Source organism: Gobius niger (assembly GCF_951799975.1).
Source record: "Gobius niger genome assembly, chromosome: 4".
Classification (NCBI taxonomy): domain Eukaryota; kingdom Metazoa; phylum Chordata; class Actinopteri; order Gobiiformes; family Gobiidae; genus Gobius; species Gobius niger.
The window spans coordinates 31,750,100-31,772,088 of NC_136855.1; the positions used below are offsets into that span (position 1 = coordinate 31,750,100).

The 21,989-nt window shown below is 40.4% G+C and overlaps 1 protein-coding gene across 1 annotated transcript in view; it reads left to right on the plus strand.

Annotated features, from left to right (window-relative positions):
• Positions 1–21,989, plus strand: part of LOC306961767 (neural-cadherin) — a 424,067-nt gene that overhangs the window by 314,944 nt on the left and 87,134 nt on the right. Inside the window, exons 28-30 of the mRNA XM_079554643.1 lie at positions 5,400–5,527; positions 11,978–12,105; positions 14,533–14,656. Coding sequence (XP_079410769.1) covers positions 5,400–5,527; positions 11,978–12,105; positions 14,533–14,656 — 380 coding nt within the window. The remainder of the gene's footprint in view (positions 1–5,399; positions 5,528–11,977; positions 12,106–14,532; positions 14,657–21,989) is intronic.

Consider the following 21,989-nt stretch of genomic DNA (forward strand, 5'->3'; position numbering starts at 1 on the left):
TGGGGCGCCATCTGGTTGCCTCATCCCTCCATGTGTTATGCTTCCTTTGCGACAACTGGAGACCTTTTTTTTTTCTCTCCTTGTGTGGAAATGTCATGTCATTTTATCAGAGAGGCTACTTAGCAATGACAGATGATGGGTAGGTCAATCTACCTTTACAGTGCCATTGGAGAGTCTCTCAGTACAAGAGACTGGTTTCATGCCTTGCCTTGGCTGCACAATGTGATGCATAGTGCCAATAATCAGATCAAGCTAAGGGGAGAAAAACAGTCAACACTGTCATTGTTTCATAAAAAAATTTCTACTAATATTAGGTTCACCTTTAATTTCTCTCATTGCATTTGTAGTATTTATGCAGTTTGATTTGGGTTAGCAAACCGTCTAATAGCAGGAAAGTCTGGGTTCCATTCCTGTCCTTAAAGGCCTCCATTGGGCCCCCATACCTCAGTGAATCCAATTCATACGCCGCCTGACCCCACTTACCTCTCTACACACCCTCTTGTGCTCTCACAAACATCATGTCTGTCCCTACTACGACTAAACTCAAGACCTGGGGAGAAAGGGGGTCTTCTCCATTGCTAACCCCACCCTGTGGAGCTCCCTGCCCAAACCCATCAAAGACTCCCTCACACTCTCTTTAAAAAAATAAAAAAATCCTTCAAATCTCATCTTTTTAAAATGGCCTGCAACTTTCTGTTTGTTATCTAAGTGAAACGTCTTTTAGTATCTTGAAAATTTTACAGTGTGGGGGCTATGGTGTTTCTTCTGGGTGCTCCAGTTTTGCCCCGCCCAGTACGGTTCTCTAAACCAAAATCATGTTTCAGAGCCTGCTGCAGTTGCTGCATGTTTCTGACAGAGTGTAGCTCTGGTTAATGGATGGGTCAAAGGTATTGGAAAGTCCTTTTGGCTGCACTGCACAGCCAATTTAGGTCTTCACCCACCAAATAAAATAACATATACATATACCATTGACTGGTAAAATGCTGGTTTAAAGTAATAATGAAGCAAATCAATATATATATCTTTTTTCCAATCTATGTCTTGTTTTGTAGACAAGCTGTGGGGGCCCCCTTATAGCGCCTCTGAGGCCCACTGATGTAAGCTGTTCCTATGTGTAAAACAGCAAATAGAATGGTTTGATGGTGACTTAAAAGTTTTAATTTCACAGCTCACAGTCCAGTCATCTTTCTATGTTCCACCACTTCTCGCAGTTCAGCCAGCTTTTGCTTTTTGATGTGGTCACCTTGATATAGTCACCATACAGGGGCTGTAGTCAAAAAAGTGTTGAAAGTGATGGTTGTAAAATGTGAAAGTACCAGTGAATTGCAGCGTTAATTAGAGAAGCCAGTTTGAGAGTTATAAACACATGCATAATAATTGGCATAATAAAAACCACGCATGTACTTGATTCTATGCAATATTTGACTCATGCACTTGTGGCCAAAGGTCTGATTACTGTCAACGAATTGAATTGTTACTAACGTGTGCCTCAATTTGAACTAGCTCAGGCACAATCAACTTGAGATAATTGAAACTAAATTGAGGAGACAACTGAGTAGGAAGTCACACCCAAACTTGACACAAGACTTTGTTTAGAAGCTACACAGATTTTGAAGTCCTGATCACGCACAACACGTCTCTCACCACTCGCGAGGCAATTAGACAGCCGCCGAAAGTCCCATGTTCAGCGGTACCTAATTTATTCTACCCCAAGGTGAAGATGAAGTAACCACCATGACACAGAATCAGCTCTCCTCTGATAGAACTTCAATGTAAAGTTGAAAGCATCCAAAGTTCTCATTACTTGTCACAGATACGTCTAATGGAAACCGCGAGGCAGCACAATGGCGCAGTGGGTTGCCAGTACAAAGTATTTGGGCAATTACTTGAAAGCCAAAATGTGGAGGAAAAAAAGTCATTTCCTATGGAGAAGTTAATAAAAGGGTGACTTGCAGCACAAGGTAAAAGTAGACCAAAGAGCATTGATCGACAGGTTGAGTGATGCCCTGTGAGCGGTGACGAAAGCCCCACTCAAGTGACGCGCACTAAGACAACTGAGAAGAGAGAGAAGGAAGTGCATTTGATTTTTCAGACGCTTTTTACTTCCGAGTTCTGCCGGCAAATGTCACAGGGAGGGAGTTCGCAGGTGACTTGTCTCTGGGACTGGCTTTGCCTGTGAGGAAGATAACTAAGAAAGTCCCATAAAGCGTGAAATAAATCCACAACTTTACTTTACCACTGATGTGATAGACAATTCATGCTCTGTAACCTGTTCAACCATCATTTGCTTATGCTGACAAAGAGTCCACATGAAAGATGAGGTAATACATGAAAGCAAGCCACCAGAATTTCGAAAAACATGAAGGATCGAGATGTTTGGGAGGTATTGTGAGGACTAGAAATGAGTTGAGGAAGCTGCCAACAGTCACAGCTTGTACAAGGAGAGAAAATGGCTCGTGCAGCCTTCATTTGAGGTTTTATGTGCTTTGTACGGATTAGAATCTAATTAGTCAGCGTGAATGAATGACATCAGATCGTTTGCCACTTTTATATGTACAAAAAACCACCTTGTGTATATTATTGACAAGGAAGACAGTAATTAATCTGTATTTGTTCATGTTGATGCCAAGAAATTCCAACATATCAACCATAAACCAGTGCAAGAGAAATATTCTATAGCGATGTTTCAATACAATGGAATGACGGTACTTGAATGTAATCCACTGGGGTGCATACATTAAATAGCACATGCATGTTGGACTACACTTAGTAAGATTGCTCACTGAATTTGACAGTTTAATAGCTATGGGCAAGTGAAGCCATGTGATACTTTCCTTGCTAAAGTCTCGCAAAAGATTCAGAGCTTCAGAGCTGCTTCATTCTTTTTGAACACTGACATCTTGTGGATAAACTTTGCTAATGCTCTAAAACACCACTGAAATACCAACACGATCAAATCGATATGTGCAATATGCTCTCTAGGCCTCTGCTCAGGACTTTTTATGACTCTGTGGTAGCCTCTGCTCTCCACTACGCTGCCAAGCTGGTCAGGGCCAGCTCCGTCCTGGGCTTCCCCCTAGACTTTGTGGAGGAGGTGAGGGACAGGAGGGTGTTAGCCACTGCACGGGACTGTAGAGGAGCTGAGCAGCTCTTTCAGTGGAAGATTGAGACACCCTCAGTGCAAGAAGGAGCAGGTCCTTCATCCCCACTGCTGTCAGACTGTACAACAAGACTGTAAAGTAACATGTGCAATAACCCCCTTGCAGAATACATGCAATAATCCCTGTATTTAAATCACGTATCTGCGTCTCTTTATCAACTTTGCACTATGATGTAAACCTGCACTGCTACTGACTTTAACATTTTTTGTTATAGTCTGTTTACTTAATTATTTACTGTTTTCTTTTGGCCCCACAAAGTCCTAGTACATATGATGCCACTATTTTAGTATTTAATTGTTTTTTGTTTATTTTCCCCACATTTTCTGCCTATTGCACACCTTGGGTGTTTCTAGGAGCTGTATGTAACAAGTAAATTTATCCATTGTGAGATCAATAAAGGCTATCTTATCTTTATCTTATCTTAATGTCAAACAGGCATGCCGCTTTGACACACTGAACGACAACTCGCAGACAGAGCAAAGCGCTTTCTGAGACAGCAGCATTTTGGTCACGTGACCAGCTGTCGTGAAACAGTGCTTTGAAGCAATCTGATTCAGGAAGAGCGATACAAGCTCCGGAGCGCTTTTGCCCATCTCTACTGTTTAATAAATAAATACTTTTCCAACCAAATCATATTCTTGACAAAGTAAGAGAGTAATTTACAAATACAAATAATGTCAGGGATAATTTCCATGAATGAGCATGACCCGTGGCAAGTAACAACACTTCAAAAATATGATGGGATTTCTTATTATGTCCCTGAGATAGTCTTTACTGTGATGTGCTCATGTAATAGCTTGCTAAATAGCTATCTAAATTCAATTGAAGTCTCAGCCTCTCTGTTAGATGTAATGTAGCTGAGCCGGGGCACCATATTGAAAACATTCATAATGAAGGACAAGAGCTGAAATATTTATTCCTCCGTGAGTCCCTGGAACAGCAGTCCTCAGCGGCACTATGCAAGAGAAGGGGAGCGGAGAGACTAAGATTAGCTCAATGCTCGCTCTTATGTCTCTGCATGAACTTTTGAAGTGCGCCGCGCATCGTGATGGATTGCCAATGCCGTTTGCTAGACATGGCATCCCATAATTCCCGGCCTTCGCTGCTGAACACACAAACATTCTTAACCACTTCATTAACTTTTAATTTCCCATTTGACTAAGTCACAAAATAGAATGTAATAACTTTGTCTGAAGTGTCTGAAATTAAAAAAAAAGAACAAAACAAAAAAGAAGCTTCGTTTGAGATGATGTAGAGACGACGCGCAATTTAAGTTTAACTTCGTTTTATATGACATTCTTTTATTTATTCTTTTTTTTTTAACTCAGTAACTTCATTGGCTTTCTTTTTTCAGGGGGGAAATGAGTCTCACGCTTGCGAGTATAGTTGCTGATGGTGACGTGTGCGTGCATTTGTCTTGAGTGAACGCGTTGTAACGGCAAACAAAAAACTATTCAGAATCGTGAACTTTTACTCTAAGTTTTAAGGGTTGTTCCGTTGATGAAAATGAGTGCGAGTGCAAATGAGTAACAATGGACGGAAATGAGCTGGTGTTGTGTTCATATGATTGTGTCTTATTCCTAATGACATAAATCACATTAAAAATATACATTAATGAGACTGACTGAAAAAATAACAACATATTTTTGTTTTTATTATTATTATTATTATTATTATTATTATTATTATTATTATTATTATTATTATTATTATTATTATTATTATTATTATTATTATTATTATTATTATTATTGGTGTAGTTGTTCATTTATTTATTTTTATTTTATTTTTTATCTGCAGTACTAACTATCTCTAACAATGGACACACTTTTCACTCTCATACAGCACCCATACACACATACACTCGCACACAAATTCAACAAAATAAGACTTAATCATAGCCATTCAACTTGTATATTTACTGTTCACCCCCCCTCTTTTTTTTCCCTCCCCCAACCAAGAAGAATTTGTGAATACTGTATATTGTTCAAAAACAACGTGTATTATCATGTTTTGTTCTTCACTACCCCCTTGTCACTGTATCCTTCTCACTGGGTGCTAAATTTAAAAAAAAATACATAAATAACAACACATTTACACAATTACATTTACACAATCACAGATTTTTAGCTTTAATATAAAATCTTTCGCTTTCCACAGAACTATAAATCGACATGTGATAATGCTTAACATCAAACAACTCTAAAACCAGTCTTTTTGTATTCTGCCCTTTTCCAGAGATAATAGACGGGACCCCCACTCTGAAAATTAACCATGGCTCGGGTACAGTGGTGCTTCAGTTACCTGGCAACATCCACGCCGCAGACAGACGCTGGCACAGGCTGGACGTCCGCAGCAACAGCAAGGTAAAAACACACTGGATTGTACTGTGGCACAAACGAGAACCAGTAATGTGTGCAGTGGCCTGTCACACATTATCACTGCCTCATAATAGATTTTACCATAGATGTGATACGTTGTTGTTGTTGTTGTTGAATAATTACAAGCTGTCATTTACATAAACAGCTTATTAATTTCACTGTCACTGAGGCCAACTTTTAATTTAGTTCTATATATAAATTACAAGTGTCTCTCATCTGTGAGTGTGTGCGGCACATATCAATTATGAAATGTTCGAGAACTTTAAAAGCACTTGTACGTGGACTGAAGTACACAATCTAATTACTCAAGCACACTTCACTCTTAGCAATGGGCAATACTCGTAATTTCTGACTTGATTTGATACCATGTAAAACTAGGACAACTACTGCGGGTGCTCCACTCATGGTACTCTTAAGGCTTCAAAGCTTAGTGTTAGGAGATGATTTAAAGGTTGTTTCTTTGTTCTGGGAAACAGGTCCTTTTTATTTTTGTCGTCAATGACCAGAACATTGCTCCCTCCACCCACAACTTCCGCCCCAGCCTTTCGCACTTAGCCAGAGTTCATCAATTAGACGAAAATGTACGGCTGTGTTGCTGAACATAGTTACAGTCTAAAGATTCATTTGTGTGCTTCTTTTTGCGGCTACGGCGACAAATATATATTTAGCATATGCTGCATGCAAAGTGATAATCAAATGCACTGTCAATTAGAAGTGCGGAATCGTTAATATGACAGAAGTAATTTTGCACTTTCTATTTGGCAGTAAATAATAAAATGCCAAAAGGTAATAAAAGGTAGCAAGATTTGTTTGCATTATTGTCGAAAAGGAGCTTTTGGATATGGGCTGTTCTGTCTATGATGGACAGCGCAATAAAAATAAAAAATAAATAATATTGAATGAAAAATTAAAACAAATCAAATGGCATCTGTTCAATTCTGATATAACTTCTCTTAAAAGTGTAGCCTACTTTACTCAAGGAAATGTAAAAGAGTAACTAACTAATTACTAACCAATCTGCTGTGAAAAAGTCAGTCTATAAACTTCTAAAAGTCTGTTGAAGAAAATGCCTTGTACTCGTATCGGTATTCGATATTGGCAAGTACTTAAATAAAAAAAGTACTCGTATCGGTTTTAGAAAAACTGGTATCGGTGCATCCCTAACGATTAGATTACATTTTTTTGCCCCGCCCTAAAACATACACAACATTATTATTAAGTACCAATATTTCATAACGGTTCATATGTTCTTTGTGTCATGATAGCAGAGTGGTTAACTTTCCTGTCCAACACCAGATACTGAAGTGTCTGGTTTGGTTTAGAATAACCTAGAAAATCTAAAGCCTTCATTGTCTTCATTAGTCTTCTTCCAGGCATCCAGGTTTACTGTTCAAAGCATGGATAATAGGCTTATGCAGACCTGACCAAGCCTCGCTCTAGGTCGGGAAAAGGAGGCGTCGTGCTGCACTGTTGCTTAATACTCTCATCAGAAACTGCTACAGGACAAATTTCCTCCTTGGAACAAAAACGTTAAACTTTAACTTATTATAAGTCGAACAAATTGAGACAGCTGGATGTTTATGACTCAAAAAAGCAAACGTTTTATGCTTAACCATATCATTTCCTCAGGGTTTCCTCGTGAAGTCAGTGACACGCGAGTCATGACTCAGGGTTGCTGTTTGCCATTTCGGTGCCCAAGGCAGAAATGTTTGGTGGTGCTCCAGAGAACACTACTGGCTTTCTTTTTTTTTGTCGCAGCGACTGAACTTCTGTTTTCTGATGGATTTATTATGTTTTGTCTGTTGTGAGGGCATTGCTCCGTGCGTCGGATCCTTGGACGTACTGCCAGCAATTTCTGTATCTCTTTTCCTCATCATTCTCAGAGAATACAAGGCCGTTTTTAGTGAAATAGACTGTTTTGCTGGCGGAGGATTGCTAAATGCTTAGGGTCTAAACCGTGCCGCTGATCTAAACCTTCTAAACCCCGCACCTCTCAAACACGCTTTGTCCTGAGAGTGGATGGACACAAACTCCAGTTCCACTTGTTTAGGAATAATGAAAAACAGACAAATACATGTCATTCAATCACAGTGTTACATGCCATCAAGTATCTAAAAACACAAACAACAAAGTACTTATAGACTTTGTTATTGTTTGTAAACCCATGAGTGTTCTATCCCTGTGAAAATGAAGGTCCAGTCCCTCAATTAAAGTATAACAAGATATGGCATATCACAAGAGGAGGTGACTGCACTGATGGAAACACAGCTGACATTCACTTCCTCGTTTACATTGCGCTGTCTTGCGTTCTTTCTTAAGCCTTAGGCTCTCACAGGTCAAACTAAAAACTTTATTTACCCCATCGTGAGCTAAACGATGTTCACGTCTCGAGAGAAAAAGAGCTACAGCGTCCGCTGTGGCGCGGATCGGCCCGCGCTTGGCGTGAACGAGAAGCAAAACAAAAGCACATGTTCACCCCACACAACCACTCTCCTGGAGTCGGAGTCGATCTGGTTGGAGGAAAATGTGTGTGTCTCCACCCACTTAAATGCGCTAAGTCTGGAGTGGCAAGATCACAAAGTGCGCTCCGACTGAGCGCAAAATGTCACGCTGTCGTCTCCGTTTTGATGCACAAGATCGGGCCCTAAATTTCTTTGAAATATCTATGAAAAAGCATGTAGTTTGGCAGGCCAGGCAAGTTTAATGACCTTTGGATGTGTATCCAAGCAGAAATTTAACTTGATTCCGAGGACACATTTATTCGCTAATTCTTGTCTAAAGTAAAATTGCAAAATGTCTTTATACTTTTTAGGGATTTCTAACTAAGTTTTGACAACACCTAAATGCATACCTGTCAAGTTTTGGATTTCAAACGACGGGACATTTTCTTGTGTTGTTAATATAATGGCCATGCTGCAAGAAAGGCCTTTTACAAAAACTTTTCTTTGAGTGCCTCAATTTTGTATCTTTTTAAAGTCAAATGTCAGCATTTGACTTTAAAAAGATACAAAAATTCACTGAAGAGCACCAATGTTAGCTTTTTTGAAAGAACCAGTATATCCAAGCAGCACTCCTGCATATTTTAGTTTAGTGACAGAGTTCAGTTTGAAGGCTGAGGAGTGTTTTTTTTTTTAATATATATATTTTAGGATGTTGGCTTTATCACTCCATTGTAGCTGTTGTCATAATGACAGTAAACACAGTAAAGGGACTATACGGAGTTTAAAAATGTCCAAATGTGTAGAATGAGCCCAGACCTATTCACAACAACTGCCTCTAAAATCCTGCACTGTCACTCAAAAAGGTGTTAATTCGGGTCCGAAGTGCCGTCATGCACGAGCTTAATATAGAACCTGCAGTTACGCGTAAGACCAGAGGTGGCAGTAGTGAGTAAGTAATTAGTTTAATTTACTACCCCGGATGTTGTTACTTTTACATCAAAATACACAAGAGGGCGAGTTTAATCTTCTTTCCACTGCTTACTTCCTGCTTTCAGCTAATGTCACTGATGAGGCAGAAAAAGGGTCCATAGATTGCTCACCATGGTAAATGTAAAGGCCTGTCCCGCGCCTTGCCGGTCAACCGCTGCAACATTCTTTATTTCCCGTGGATCCACTCGGCGGAGGTGGCGGTGATTAGCCATTGTGGAAGTGTCTGCAGTGCTGCTCTCCAAAGGCGTCTAATCTGGCTAAGAGTGAGACAGATGATTGCAATGGCCCTCCTCTGACATCCTCTACCTTGGATCATTTGGAGTGAATTAAATTAGACGGTGAAATTAAGCTAATCTTCATTTGACGGAGGAGTGTGCGTGCGCGGCTCTCCACTCGGGGGACGGGCACGCAACCGCAGCACTATAATAGTTCTTGGCCTTTCTTAATACCAAGACAGTCTGGCAGGCTATTTTTAGAGGTAAAGAACTTGAAAGCCCGCAGCCTCTCATTGTTATTGAGGCCTATGTTTCCAGTGTTAGCACATTAGCTCTGTAGCGCTTTCGCCAGGGGACTGGAGGCTTTTAACAGAATAGAATCAGCCAAAACAAGATTCCTCTTGGCACGTTTCATTTGTTTGTGTGCGCATAAGTAAATGGTGCTCAATTGCCCTATAGTTGACAATATTATCTCGCGTATCTTATTCTTGCTTGTTCGCTAAAAGGCATAGTAATGGGATCGACCTTGAACACAGGAGCGGTAACTTCCACAAGTAGCTGTCTTTAATGTGCCATCTATTACATGGCACTATTCCGCCTCTTTGGGAAACTAAAAGCACTTGAGTGTCTTGCCCAAGGACACAGAGGAGATCAAACCAGTGCTAAAAGTTGGGAAATTGGCCCTTTTGCATTTGGCCAATGCTTCTATGATGCTGGAGTAACCCATCTCCAGGCCTTGAGCTTTGTTTTCTTTCCTCCAAATGTCTGTTTATGTTCATTTGCTTGGCCTTGGTTTGTTTTTGGTTTGTTGTCATGTTTTTTTTCCAAAATTGTCACTACATCACCATTTTTAGTAAAGACTCAAATGCATTCACTTCACTCTGTTATCCATTGTGATTTAGTTAACTCATTAGTGCTACTAATGGGACAATGCATGAAATGTCTTCTACAACAGGGACACAATACGCACAAAAACGTGAATTCTTATGATCAGAAGCATTTACTTCATTCTCAACAATGTGGTTTTCATTCAGCAGAAGCTTACTGTGAGGAATAATGGCACTTGATAACACACAGCAAGGCCAGATATATCGGGTATTCATAGTCAAGTGAATGTCGAGTAGTGACTAATACAATTACTTCTTGGCCAGTGGTGCAGGGGTATCAGTACTACAGTATGTGCCCCTAACACTGCATACTTGGCTTAAAGGGACGAGGGGTGAGCTTAGACCTGTTCACCACAACTGCCTCTAAAATCCTGCGCTGTCACTCAAAAGGGTGTTAATTCGGGTCCGAAGTGCCGTCATGCACAAGCTTAATATAAAAGCTGCAGTTACGCGTAAGACCTGAGGTGGCAGTAGTGAGTATAAAAATGACCAACTTGCATCTAGCCCCTTTAAAGCATTACTAAGTAACTTGTTTACCTTAATAAATCCTTTCCGTTGTCCCTCTGGGGGTAATACAAGTGTTAATGGGATGATTGGGGGGGTCTTTCCTCTCCCCCTGGTGTCTCTGGCCAGAAAACCACAACTGCAACTTGACTGCCATTGGACCGGTGCAACCAATACACACTAATAATATCATGAAGAAGCTCACAGGCTAACAGGCAAAGCTAACTGCAGGCTAGTGCCACTTTAAACAGTATTTACAGCCAAGTTTGAATGAAAAAAATTATATCCATTTTGTAATTGGATGTACAATATCCCTCTCTCTCTCTCTTTGCCTTTTCTGTCAGCGTAGTATTTACTCTCACAGGCAAATAATAAGTTAAAAAATCGCAACTTGCTTCGACACCTGCAGTTGTGTTTATGGCCTCTAGGGGCAAGAGTTACGTAGTACTGTTTTAAAATGTAGTAACATAATCCTTTACTTTGTCCAATCGGAGTACTGTGTTCTGAATACTTCGAATACTTTCACGTTGATTTGCATAATATTCATGAATAAAAGGGGCATATGGTTAAAAACAAGCAGCTGCACTTGTTACACCGCCCTTTACGAACTTATTTGCCACTAATTCAGAATGCATGAAATCACTTTGCAAATGCCCACAGCCCAAAATAACATAGAGCTATGAATATGCTTATGAATATGAAATTATTATTAATTAACTGCAATGTATCCCTTTCATACTAAGTAACTGTTACTCAAAATGAGTATTCAGTTACTCCCCAACATTGGTCACAGGGCACTGAGCTGTAAGCATCAGATGATTACAATACAGTACCATATATATATGTATATATATACAGTGGGGAAAAAAAGTACTTGGTCAGTTTCACATAGACATTCTATTGGATTTTGGCCAAATACTTTTTTTCCCCACTGTATATTTAAAACATTTGTGAATTGAGGTCAATTACATATTTTACATTTTTTAGGTGAATGAAACGTCTGCTAAAAGATATGTGACTGACTCATTTGAAATTGTTAAAATAGTATCGCACACATTTATTTCCTTTCTAAAGATATTTCAAAAGTTTGCAACAGTTTATTCATAAAATGTGTGTGAAAATGTGTTTATGTACTGTATTTTTCTGTAATTCTGTTCGGCTTTAAACACCCTCATTGCCGAAAAAATTAGATTATAAAATAGCCGGCACTGCAATAATGGTCACGAACGCAAACCATGTGAGTCATCCAGATGAGTCTCTTTACGCCATAATGAGAACAGAGCACTTGAACACTGCAGGAGATGTGCCAAAACAGTTTTATTAATGCACCGTCTGGTCTGATGATGGACAGCGAGCACAGCATGATGTTTTTCCACATGCTTCTTTTTCCCCCCCCAGGAGGTGCGCTTCACATTGGACCGCTGTGCAGGTGCTGCGGTGATAGAGATGGAGGGCGTGGGCAGCTGGCTGACCACTGAGGACCACTCCTCCTGTGAAGTCATAGGCACCACTCCCAACACTGACAGGTATGGGGATTTTTGTGAAGAGTTGAGCTGAACAATTCAGTTTTACATTACATTACACAGTCTGGTCTGGCCCACTGACAGTGCCCACGTGATAAACAAATGCTACCGCCAAGCTACTGCTAACTCCTATTGAAGCTTAAATACTGACTGAGGAGGCTCTAAAGCTGCCAAAACCATAATAGTCTAATTTCAGAGAAAGGATTGTTTTGTTGTGCTTTCATGTTGCTTTCACAGTGGATTCAGAACTTGAATCCGACAGCTGTGATGATGAGTACTTTTGTCAACATAACAATTAGCCATGTGCTGCTGCTTAGCATTTTTTACAAGTCTTAAAACAATACTTCTTTTGATCCTTATGTCACAGCATATTCTAAATCTTACTCCTTTAGAACGGCTGTTTGGAATGTATAATATTTGGTCAGACTAATAGTCCATGGTGCCTTTCAAATAAATTCTTGACAAATGTTATAGTATCAAGCAGACTTAACTCTGCTGCTGCCTCAAGCTCTCTCGCTCTTCAAACGCTACATGCGGCTCTAGCTTTGGAGAATTCTTAGTGTAATACCTTCTACATTAATCATATTTTGTCATCACGGTGAAGTAAACAGAGATGCTTTGCTACAATTTTTACTGACCCAACATACAATTATTCAACAAAAACAATACCTGAAACGGCTACACTGCAGTTGAAAATATACTGTATAGCGGGGCTAGGCAACGTCAGGTCCGGGGGCCAAATTCGGCCCTCCAGCATAAAGCCTTTGGCCCCCAAGAGAATTTTGAAGAAACATTTATTCATAAATTGTGGAAAATACTGTCAATATTTTCACATTTCCCAGCAAAACACCCCATTCGATCATATATTATGTGGAAAACTTATATTTGTAGAAAAAAGGTGCTTTTACTAGTGAGTAAAATAGTGAGTTTCGGCCCTTGGTGTTTTGGCATTGAAGAAAATCGGCCCTCCATGACACAAACTTGCCTACCTCTGCTGTATAGCATTCGACGCAATCAGGTATGGCAGCCAAAATAGTAGCTTTTCCATCCAAGCAGTGACTTGAACTGCATAACACCAGCATTTAGAGGTCACCCCGCAAGGGACCACAGTATGAATGTAACTGAATGCAGCTCAAAATGTAGACGGAAGCATTTGCACATTAGTTAGTGATTCAGACTGTACTCAAGTGCCGTGGGATTAGACTTATGCTAATGTGTGCAGCATGTAAACAGCATTGCTTGCTGTTACAATTAGTCAATAGAAGATTCATTTACATAAACTAAAGTATATCCGACAGTGCAACTGTTGGGATCATTTATAATTGATGAATAAACCAAGATACACAACCACGGTTGAGTTATTAGTGATTGCACAATATGAGAAATGCCTTTGAGGAACACAATTATTAAGACTGTCAAAGCACTTCCATTAGTTTTCAACGTTCAAATTAAAGTCATGGTGAAGAGGATGAGTGGCTGAGATGGGTTATGGTTGAATGAATGAATGAATGAAGGAAGGAATGAAGGTTTATTCGGTTACAAAACATAAAACAAAATGTATGTACTGCCAATTCATTACACACAAGGTTCTGCTGCTGTGACTGAGCAAGACTGGGACATGTTGAGAGGGGAATATGAATGGCTTTGGAGTTGATTGTTTGTGCAGTTTCTCAATTTCTCTGAGATTTCCGAATATTGTTGACTGGATCGATCAATAAATTGTTTTGTATTTCCCAATATCACAACAGGAGTTGCTTCACAGGGCTGCACCAAACATCCAATATAAATGAAACAAAACAAACAATGCAATGTCCAAGCAAATGTGGTCCAGGCAAACAATGTCCAAACTATCTTCATGAGGGTTCTCTTGCTCTTGTTGTCAAATGTCAGACTGGTTTAACGTATAAGCTAAATGCCTATTTAAACTCTGCCCACTCCAGCAGGGAGGGTTCAGGACGGCCGTAACAACTCTAAACAGTTTCAGTAATTAAAATAGGCTCTGTTATGGTCAGTAGCTCCCATTGGCATTGATATGGCCCGGCACGTGATCACAGGAGCAGCAGGGTTTTGTTAATATTCGAACATTTCTACTACAATGAGTGTTGAATATAGTCTGTGAATGAGATACATTTGCTTGTATTATTCATGCTTATCTTATTTTGATTTTGCAAAGCAGGTGTATTTATTACGGCACGATTTGTACTCAAGGTAATTCAAAGTGCTTTACAGCTGTATAAAATAACAAGAAGGCAAATAAAGCATCCAAATATGTAATCGTGAGTGATGCCATAGTTCCTCTATTACATTTGTACACAAACAAGACAGAGAGGAAAAGAAAAAATACTCTATTTTGCATTGTATATAAACATTTAAAAGCGTTGTGAGTCCATCAACATCTTGTTAAGACTGCTCCTCTGTCTTGCCTCGCAGACATCTGAACATGAGCCAGGTCCTGCAGATTGGAGGCGTGAACGAGGATATTCCCTACATCTATCCCCAGCTCCAGCACAAGCACTTTACCGGCTGTATCCGCAACCTCATCGTGGACAGCAAGGTAAGGCCCTCTCCAGTCATGTTCTGAAAACACGTGGGGGTTAAGAGAGGGCGCGCTTCCATTAACAAGGGCAGCATGTGAGGAAAGCCACACCTGCGCCTCAGCAGATATATGGATGAAAAGCAGGTTTCAACACGTGCGGCGCTCGCGTGTGTGAGGGAGAATATAGACTCTCTCACTCCAGATTTATAGGGAGAATCTATAATAATCTTGGTCTGTGCTGATGAAATTTTAAGCCAAGGACTCGTCAGGACTCAAACCCACCAATGTTGTATCTGTGTGTTGGGAGTAGATAGCAACATCCATAGAGGTACATTAAATACATCTAACAAATACTGTATTGTAGGGCTGGGCAACGTCAGGCTCAGGGGCCAAACTCGGCCCTGCAGCACAGATAGCCTGGCATACAGAATGATACCCCTCTGTATATTTTATACACGGGGATATCAGTCTGGGCAGGGAGCTCGCTTTTGCTGCTGTTGCCAAACTCAAACGAGCCCGTGCAATCAGAATTTTTTTTTTTCCGTGTCACATGTTGTTCGCAGTCCACTCAATAACAATCATACGGGAGAGCAGAGAGTTTTTTTAATAATCAGTGGTTATTGACGAATAACCGGTAAGTTTATTGATTCATAATCCCGTTTGAATATTAACGCAACAACGATAACAATGCCTCTGACTGCCCTTTGCTGATCGGTTTACTTCTCTTCCTGTTTGCTTGCGTAATGTCTGCTGCAGAAATCAAGTTGATGCTGACTCTTATTTTTCCAGGCAACAGAACCTCTGGCCCCCAAGATGATTTTGAGAAATATTAAGAGATCAAATAACTGTTAAAACATATCCTGGCAAAACATCCCACAAGGTCATATATCACATATAATGTAAAACATCGGCATTTGCAGAAAATGGTTCTTTACTTTATGAGGTTCGGCCCATGGTGCTTTGTGTAGTGTCCACATGCTTTTAAAAGTGCATTATGAAACATTTTTATGGGTCATAAAGTTGACAACAGTGCATATTTGACACACATATTTCAGTGACACAGCGGCTGTATGGGTGGTTAGCATGTTGCCTTTACTTTCCATCACAGTGTTTTCAATTATAATACCATGGAGATGGTTCCATCATTAGTGAAAATCTACCAGAAAACAATTAATCCTGGAGCATCAGGCCACTGTGATGGAAAGTAAAGGTGCCATGCTACCCACCGGTTTTATTTTTATTGTAAGTTTTACAATGGGTAGTTTTTCATATAGAATTAATATACTTTCTATATGAATTGAGACCATTTACTTGTTTATGTTGCCGGCAAATGGATGGGCAAAAGCGATTGAAACGCATAGCTTCGCGCTACCTCAGAAAAAAACAAATCATTTGCAAAACACCGTCAGAGTGCTGCAGGTAATTATTCACTTTTAAATGTGTCAAGAAATCTGTGACAGGCTTTTTGTTCCCCAAGTGCTTGGTGTGGGTTTCTTTGAACAAAAGTGTAACTTTACATCAGGTGTGAGAGTGAGATCGAGGACAGCAAATAAACGTTCAACTTTTGACATGTTTTAAGAGTAATTTCTCCAGTGCTTGGCTTTATAGCAAACTTCAAAGTCTATTTCCTCACTAAATGTAGACATGGTATATTGCTGTCATTGGGTTGTCACAGTTAGATGGTGGGCCTATTAGCATACTATCAAAAATTATCACAGCAATCTTGTTTAAGCAAAAAAAGTGTTAAAGAAAAAGACATTCAAAATTGACTTACCTTACTTATGGACAGAATTTCTAGGCACAGCCAGGGGCCGGATTAATCAAATCAGGACCTTCAGCACACTCTGGGGGAAGTTTGCAGCTGAGTGTGAAGCGGCTGGGTTCTCCACCGGAAAAAGGTGGCTTCCCCTCTTGAGGTCGGTGGGGAGTCCTTGCCTCAAGTGGAGGAGTTCAAGCATCTCGGGGGCTTGTTCACGAGTCAGGGACGGATGGAGCGTGAGATTGATAGACGGATCGGTGCGGCGTCAGCAGTGATGCGGTCGCTGTATTGGTCTTTCGTGGTGAAGAGGGAGCTGAGTCGGGGGGCAAAGCTCTCTATTTACTGATCGATCTACGTTCCCACCCTCACCTATGGTCATGAGATTTGGGTAATGACCGAAAGGACAAGATCGCGAATACAAGCGGCCGAAATGAGCTTCCTTCGCAGAGTGGCTGGGCGCACCCTTCGAGATTGCGTGAGGAGCCCACTTACCTGGGAGGAGCTTGGAGTAGAGTCACTGCTCCTTCACATCGAAAGGAGCCAGCTGAGGTGGCCCAGGCATCTGTTTCGGATGCCTCCTGGTCGCCTCCCGCAGGAGGTGCTCCAGGCATGTCCAATTGGGAGGAGGCCTCATGGAAGGTCCAGGGCACACTGGAGGGACTATATCTCCGATGGATGGATGGATGGATGGATGGATGGATGGATGGATGGATGGATGGATGGATGGATGGATGGATGGATGATGAACACAAAGCCGTCCTCTGCACATATTCAGCAGGTTCTGTCCATCGTGGTGTCATGGATTTGCTTACATGTGGTTTGCAGATTCCGAAAGCTTTTACCATTTCATTCCCACCGCTGCCTGCAGAGGGAGCTCCATGTAAAATCCTGCCTCCTGAGTATTTGGCCTGGAGCTGGCCCCTTCGTCATCCACATTATTTCAAATCATAAGATGTAAAATGTTGTTGCTGAGGAACCCAGAAGAAAGTTTTAAAGCCTTTATGTCTACGCTTTAGAACGACTGACCAAATTCGATTTGCTGTTATGGTAACAAACTTTACTGAAACTTAAGATGAACTTTAGAGAACCCTACAATGTTGGTGGCACTTGTTATCCCCAGCGCCACTTTGTATAAAACCCATTTTGGAGCTGCGGAATTATTTACTGTGATCTTGCTCGATAAAGTGTGGTCTGGAGTGCCTCTCTTATTATATCCATAAACACAATTTATCTGTATTCACTCCAAGAGACAGTCAAACTCTGTTAAGATGTATAATCTGGGGACCGACCATAACAAGCCAAGTGTATTTTTCTCTTTCTCACGCTTTAGTACTTGCGTCTTAGATTTAATGTGGTGGCGTACAGCTTAAAGAGGACGCGCTGGACGTCTTTTTTTTGTACTAATGAGCGGGATCTGCGTGATGCTGGTGGGCGGAAAGCACATAACAACTCATAAAAGAGCAAGCAACAGCCGCAACTCTGGCAGTTAATAAACGTTGATAGACTGGGAAGTGGCTTCGTGTGAGCGTTTAGAGTGTTAGTGGCGTTTTCAATGGACTCGCCGAAAGCTGGTGTTCATGTGTCAATAAAATGTAGAGCGAACAGATCATTAAAAAAGGACAGTGGAAGAGTTTGTGTGAGCGAGACATGAGTGGGAGCTGCGGCTTATGGCTTAAATTCAACTTCCTTCGGGTGCATGAGCTTTAAGGGAGCTGTATCATGCTAAATGTTGAGTGAGTATTAAAATCGCCCAGCTTGATAGTTCTGAACAAACACACGTCTTCAGATTTGCACACTGCCCCAGACATTGTTGCCTCGGCAGCTTTGAAGGATGGGTCAGATGTGGGAGGGGCAAGAATCTCTGACACTGCGCTATCCCTGAGCTGTCGACAAAATAGGAAAGTCTTTTTTTTTTTTAGGTAGCGCCAAGTGATAGTAGCAATACAAATATTTACATCATCTTCACAATACACAAGGCAGGAAGATAGACATTTGAGTGGGTGTGGGGGGGCAATCATCGAGGAGGGTGATGTACCCATGCCTTACGTGCAGGGGTCTGCAACCAGCGGCTCTGGAGACGCATGCAGCTCTTTAAGAATATTTTAATGATTTTAGACTTGGAGCATGGAGGTTTTTGTTTTATGTTAAGGTACTTCAAATGAAAGAAACCCCAGAGGATGAGAGAGCAAACTGAAATGGACTTTTTTTCTTATTTTATGTTTAATTTTTAAAAGCTGCTAAGCTGCAGTAAATGTTTTATTTATATTTAAGTGGGCAAGTTATATTTAAATTTTACACAAATACAGGAAGGACACGAATAGGCCTGCATAGTTCACTGTTTAATTTAGGCTTCTTCAAAGTAGGCCTATACTCTTGCAGACTGCACTTCTGTTTGTTGTATTCCGTGGTTGTAACAGGTAACAGGGTTCATCATTGCCAAAACACCAAGGGCCGAACCTCCCCATTGTAGCCCAAAGTAAAGCAAACCATTTTCTGCAAATGCCAATGTTTTACATTATATGTGATGTGGGATGTTCTGCCAGTTTTTCCAGCATCTTTAGAAAACCTTAACAGGTATTTGATCTCTTATTCACAGAAATTACTCAAATTCATCTTGGGAGCCAGAGGTTCACTGTTGGGGGGCTGTATTTGTTCCCCGTGCCTGATGTTTCCTATCCATGCCTTATGTGATCATCTCCTCCCGTTACCCAAGTTTTAAAGTTCAAGTTCAACGCTTTTTAAAAGCTGAAGAAGACATGTTATGCACTTTGATATCCTAAGGCTTAGCTATAACATCTTTTGAAAGAGTGTTATGGGCTCAAAACATTACTACGTTGTTGGTGCATTGATTTAATTTCCGTTATTCTTGCCTGTGCCTCCAAACATGAGGGTTATATCAAGGCCAAAAAATTCTGATTTCATAATTTCTATTTCTGAGTTTGGTGTCTCCCGTCTGCCGCCTCTGTCCTTCATTCTCTCTCTTGTCTTTCTCACTTCAGCTCAGCGCATTTTTTTTTTTCTTACCCCACACAACTGTCACTCTGTCTCCAAGCGCGGAGGGTCTGGACTAATGTTTTTTTATAGAAGACTCAAACTTTGAACTGAAGTTGGATTTCTAGTGCGCCATAACTTTTTAAATAACTATTACCGAACACCTCTGCTAGACTAAAAGCTCTCAACAACGCTGCCCGGTCTGGTGCATTCATTTGGCAGCCAATGTTTGCCCTAACTGGCTAATTTTCCTTTGTAAATATAGGCTCATTCAAAGCAATTTCACTCTTCAGACAGTGTTCTCTTTCACCTGTGGTAATTTGAAGATGAGAGAAAACAAAACGACTGCTGTTCTTTTCCAAACAAGCCCTCGGAGGACAGAGGTGGCCAAGCTCTTAAAGCTTAAGAGAGCCGTAATTGTCAGCTTGTTGCTACTGAGTCCAATGAAGCTATTGAGGTGCTAATGCTTTCTAAAGCAAAAAGAAACTTGTGTTTGTTTACCAAGAGAATACAGAAACTATTTTCTTAGTGGGATAAGGCTTGGTTTTATAAGTTCCTGTTCCTGTGAAATTTGAGTTGTAAATCAAGCAGTGGCCAATTTTGGGATTTGTGTCCGTAAGTTTACAAAGTGAGGAAAGATAAAAGATAAGATAAGATGATACTTTATTGATCTCACAGATGGAGAAATTGCATTCGATGAGAGAGCATCCGGCAGCAGCACCCATTCAGTGTGCACCACTCTTTTTCCACTCTTTTTTTTCTTTGGTGAAATAAAACCTCTTTAACCAGAAATCCCTTCTTAGTTTGCAAAATGAGGAGAGCAGGAACAGAATTTTCAAAAGTAAACGATCAAGCTCCGCCCCCTCCCCTCCTGATTGGACCTGACAGGCTGGTTCGCAGGAAAATAAGCTCGTCTCATTGGTCAACGCAGGAGGATACTATCTAGACTCTGAGTAATTGCTAAGATTCGGGAAGGCTTTACAAGACTTTACAAAAAAAATCTAAAAAAAACTCCTTACTCTATGTTTTTTATTATGTTTTGTGAACATTGCTGTCCATGAGGCTCAAGAAATCTGCGCTACAAGACTGCGTTATCCAAATGTAGTCATTTCCTGTGTGGACATTTGAAACATCTAACTCTTAGCCAGATTTATTATGTTTTGAACCACAAAAAACAAGGCAAAATTAGATTTCTAACTGATCTTTTCACTCATGACCTGCTTATTAAATTAAAGCCACACCGCGTAAATAAATAAATAAATAAATAAATATATATATAAATAAATATATAAATATAAATAAATAAAATTTAAATACAAGCATTTATTTTATGACAGATATTTTCACCATTGAAAAATACTGCTGAATGTACCAACAAACAATTATGAGGCTCACCCATCCTAAGATATGACTGTAAACTTAGCCAGGAGTGGGTACGTCTCCAGCTCCAGTTTCCCTGGAGATGTGACGAAAGGCAGTAGAATTTGAGATTTAAACAGGTTAGGTTCTCATCCAAATCCATTCATTTATTACACACTGCAGTAATAGCATTTTCTGTGTTGAGCTGGTCATTAGGAGCATGTTTTGTTTTGCCGGCAACAGTATAGTTCAAAATGTTACGCAGTGTACCTTTAAGAAACTAAACAAGATAGTCACAATCCCACAATGCGTCATCCAACCAAAACCATAAATTAAAACCCGACTCAATCAATTATTAATATAAATTTGTTAAAAAATACAGGAAACTTTAGCCATTTTTTCTACGCATCAAAGACCTTGTTTTTATATGAAACTACTACATGACCGAAAATGTGCATTATATGTTTCTCATTTATGTCTGTGATCTACAGCAACAGTTTCCACTAAATATCTTTCTTTTTTTTTCCTAATCTCCTGCAGTTGCTCGCCTTAATTCAGTTAAGAAAATACTCCCAAGTATAGGGTGAAAGTGAATTGGCAGCAGAACCGTCAATAAATCCCCGCCCAGCAGCAGCCCAAGTTATCTCCACATGTGGCCGCAGCATTTTACGCCGCTGTCTGCCACTGTGATTTGTGTAGTCAGCGCAGGCCTGTTTATCACTGCATTCCCACTAATGGCACAAATTCTCAGCCAAATCAATAGCAGACACGTCCTTGTCATTACATCGATCAGTCTAGTTGTTTTCTTTCAATCCTGATCATCCTCAAAATGCACAGCCGGCGCAAAGCACACAGCTTCAAAAAGGTCACCGGCCGATAGCAGGACTTTTGGATATCGAGGTCGCACCCAATCAGCACCGCACCTGAAAAAAACACTTTTTTTTAATGAGAGTTTGAAACTTGCCAAACTAGTAAAACTCTGATCACAGCGCAGATGAGATTGGACATATTAATGCATTTTATAGCACACCCTTTGACGATTGGCTATTCTTTTATGTTCCAACCCAAGGGCATTTTACTTGGAAAGTCTGGTCGTGAGTGAGATGCCAGAAGAGACATTAGAGAGTAGGAAGCCGCAGGTCTCATAGAGCTTATGTGAACAGTAAAACTAATTCTTATCTTTGCTTTGAATGCTTTGTTTTAGGCTTCCAACTGTTTCCCTGTGTAGTTTTGCTTCTTTCA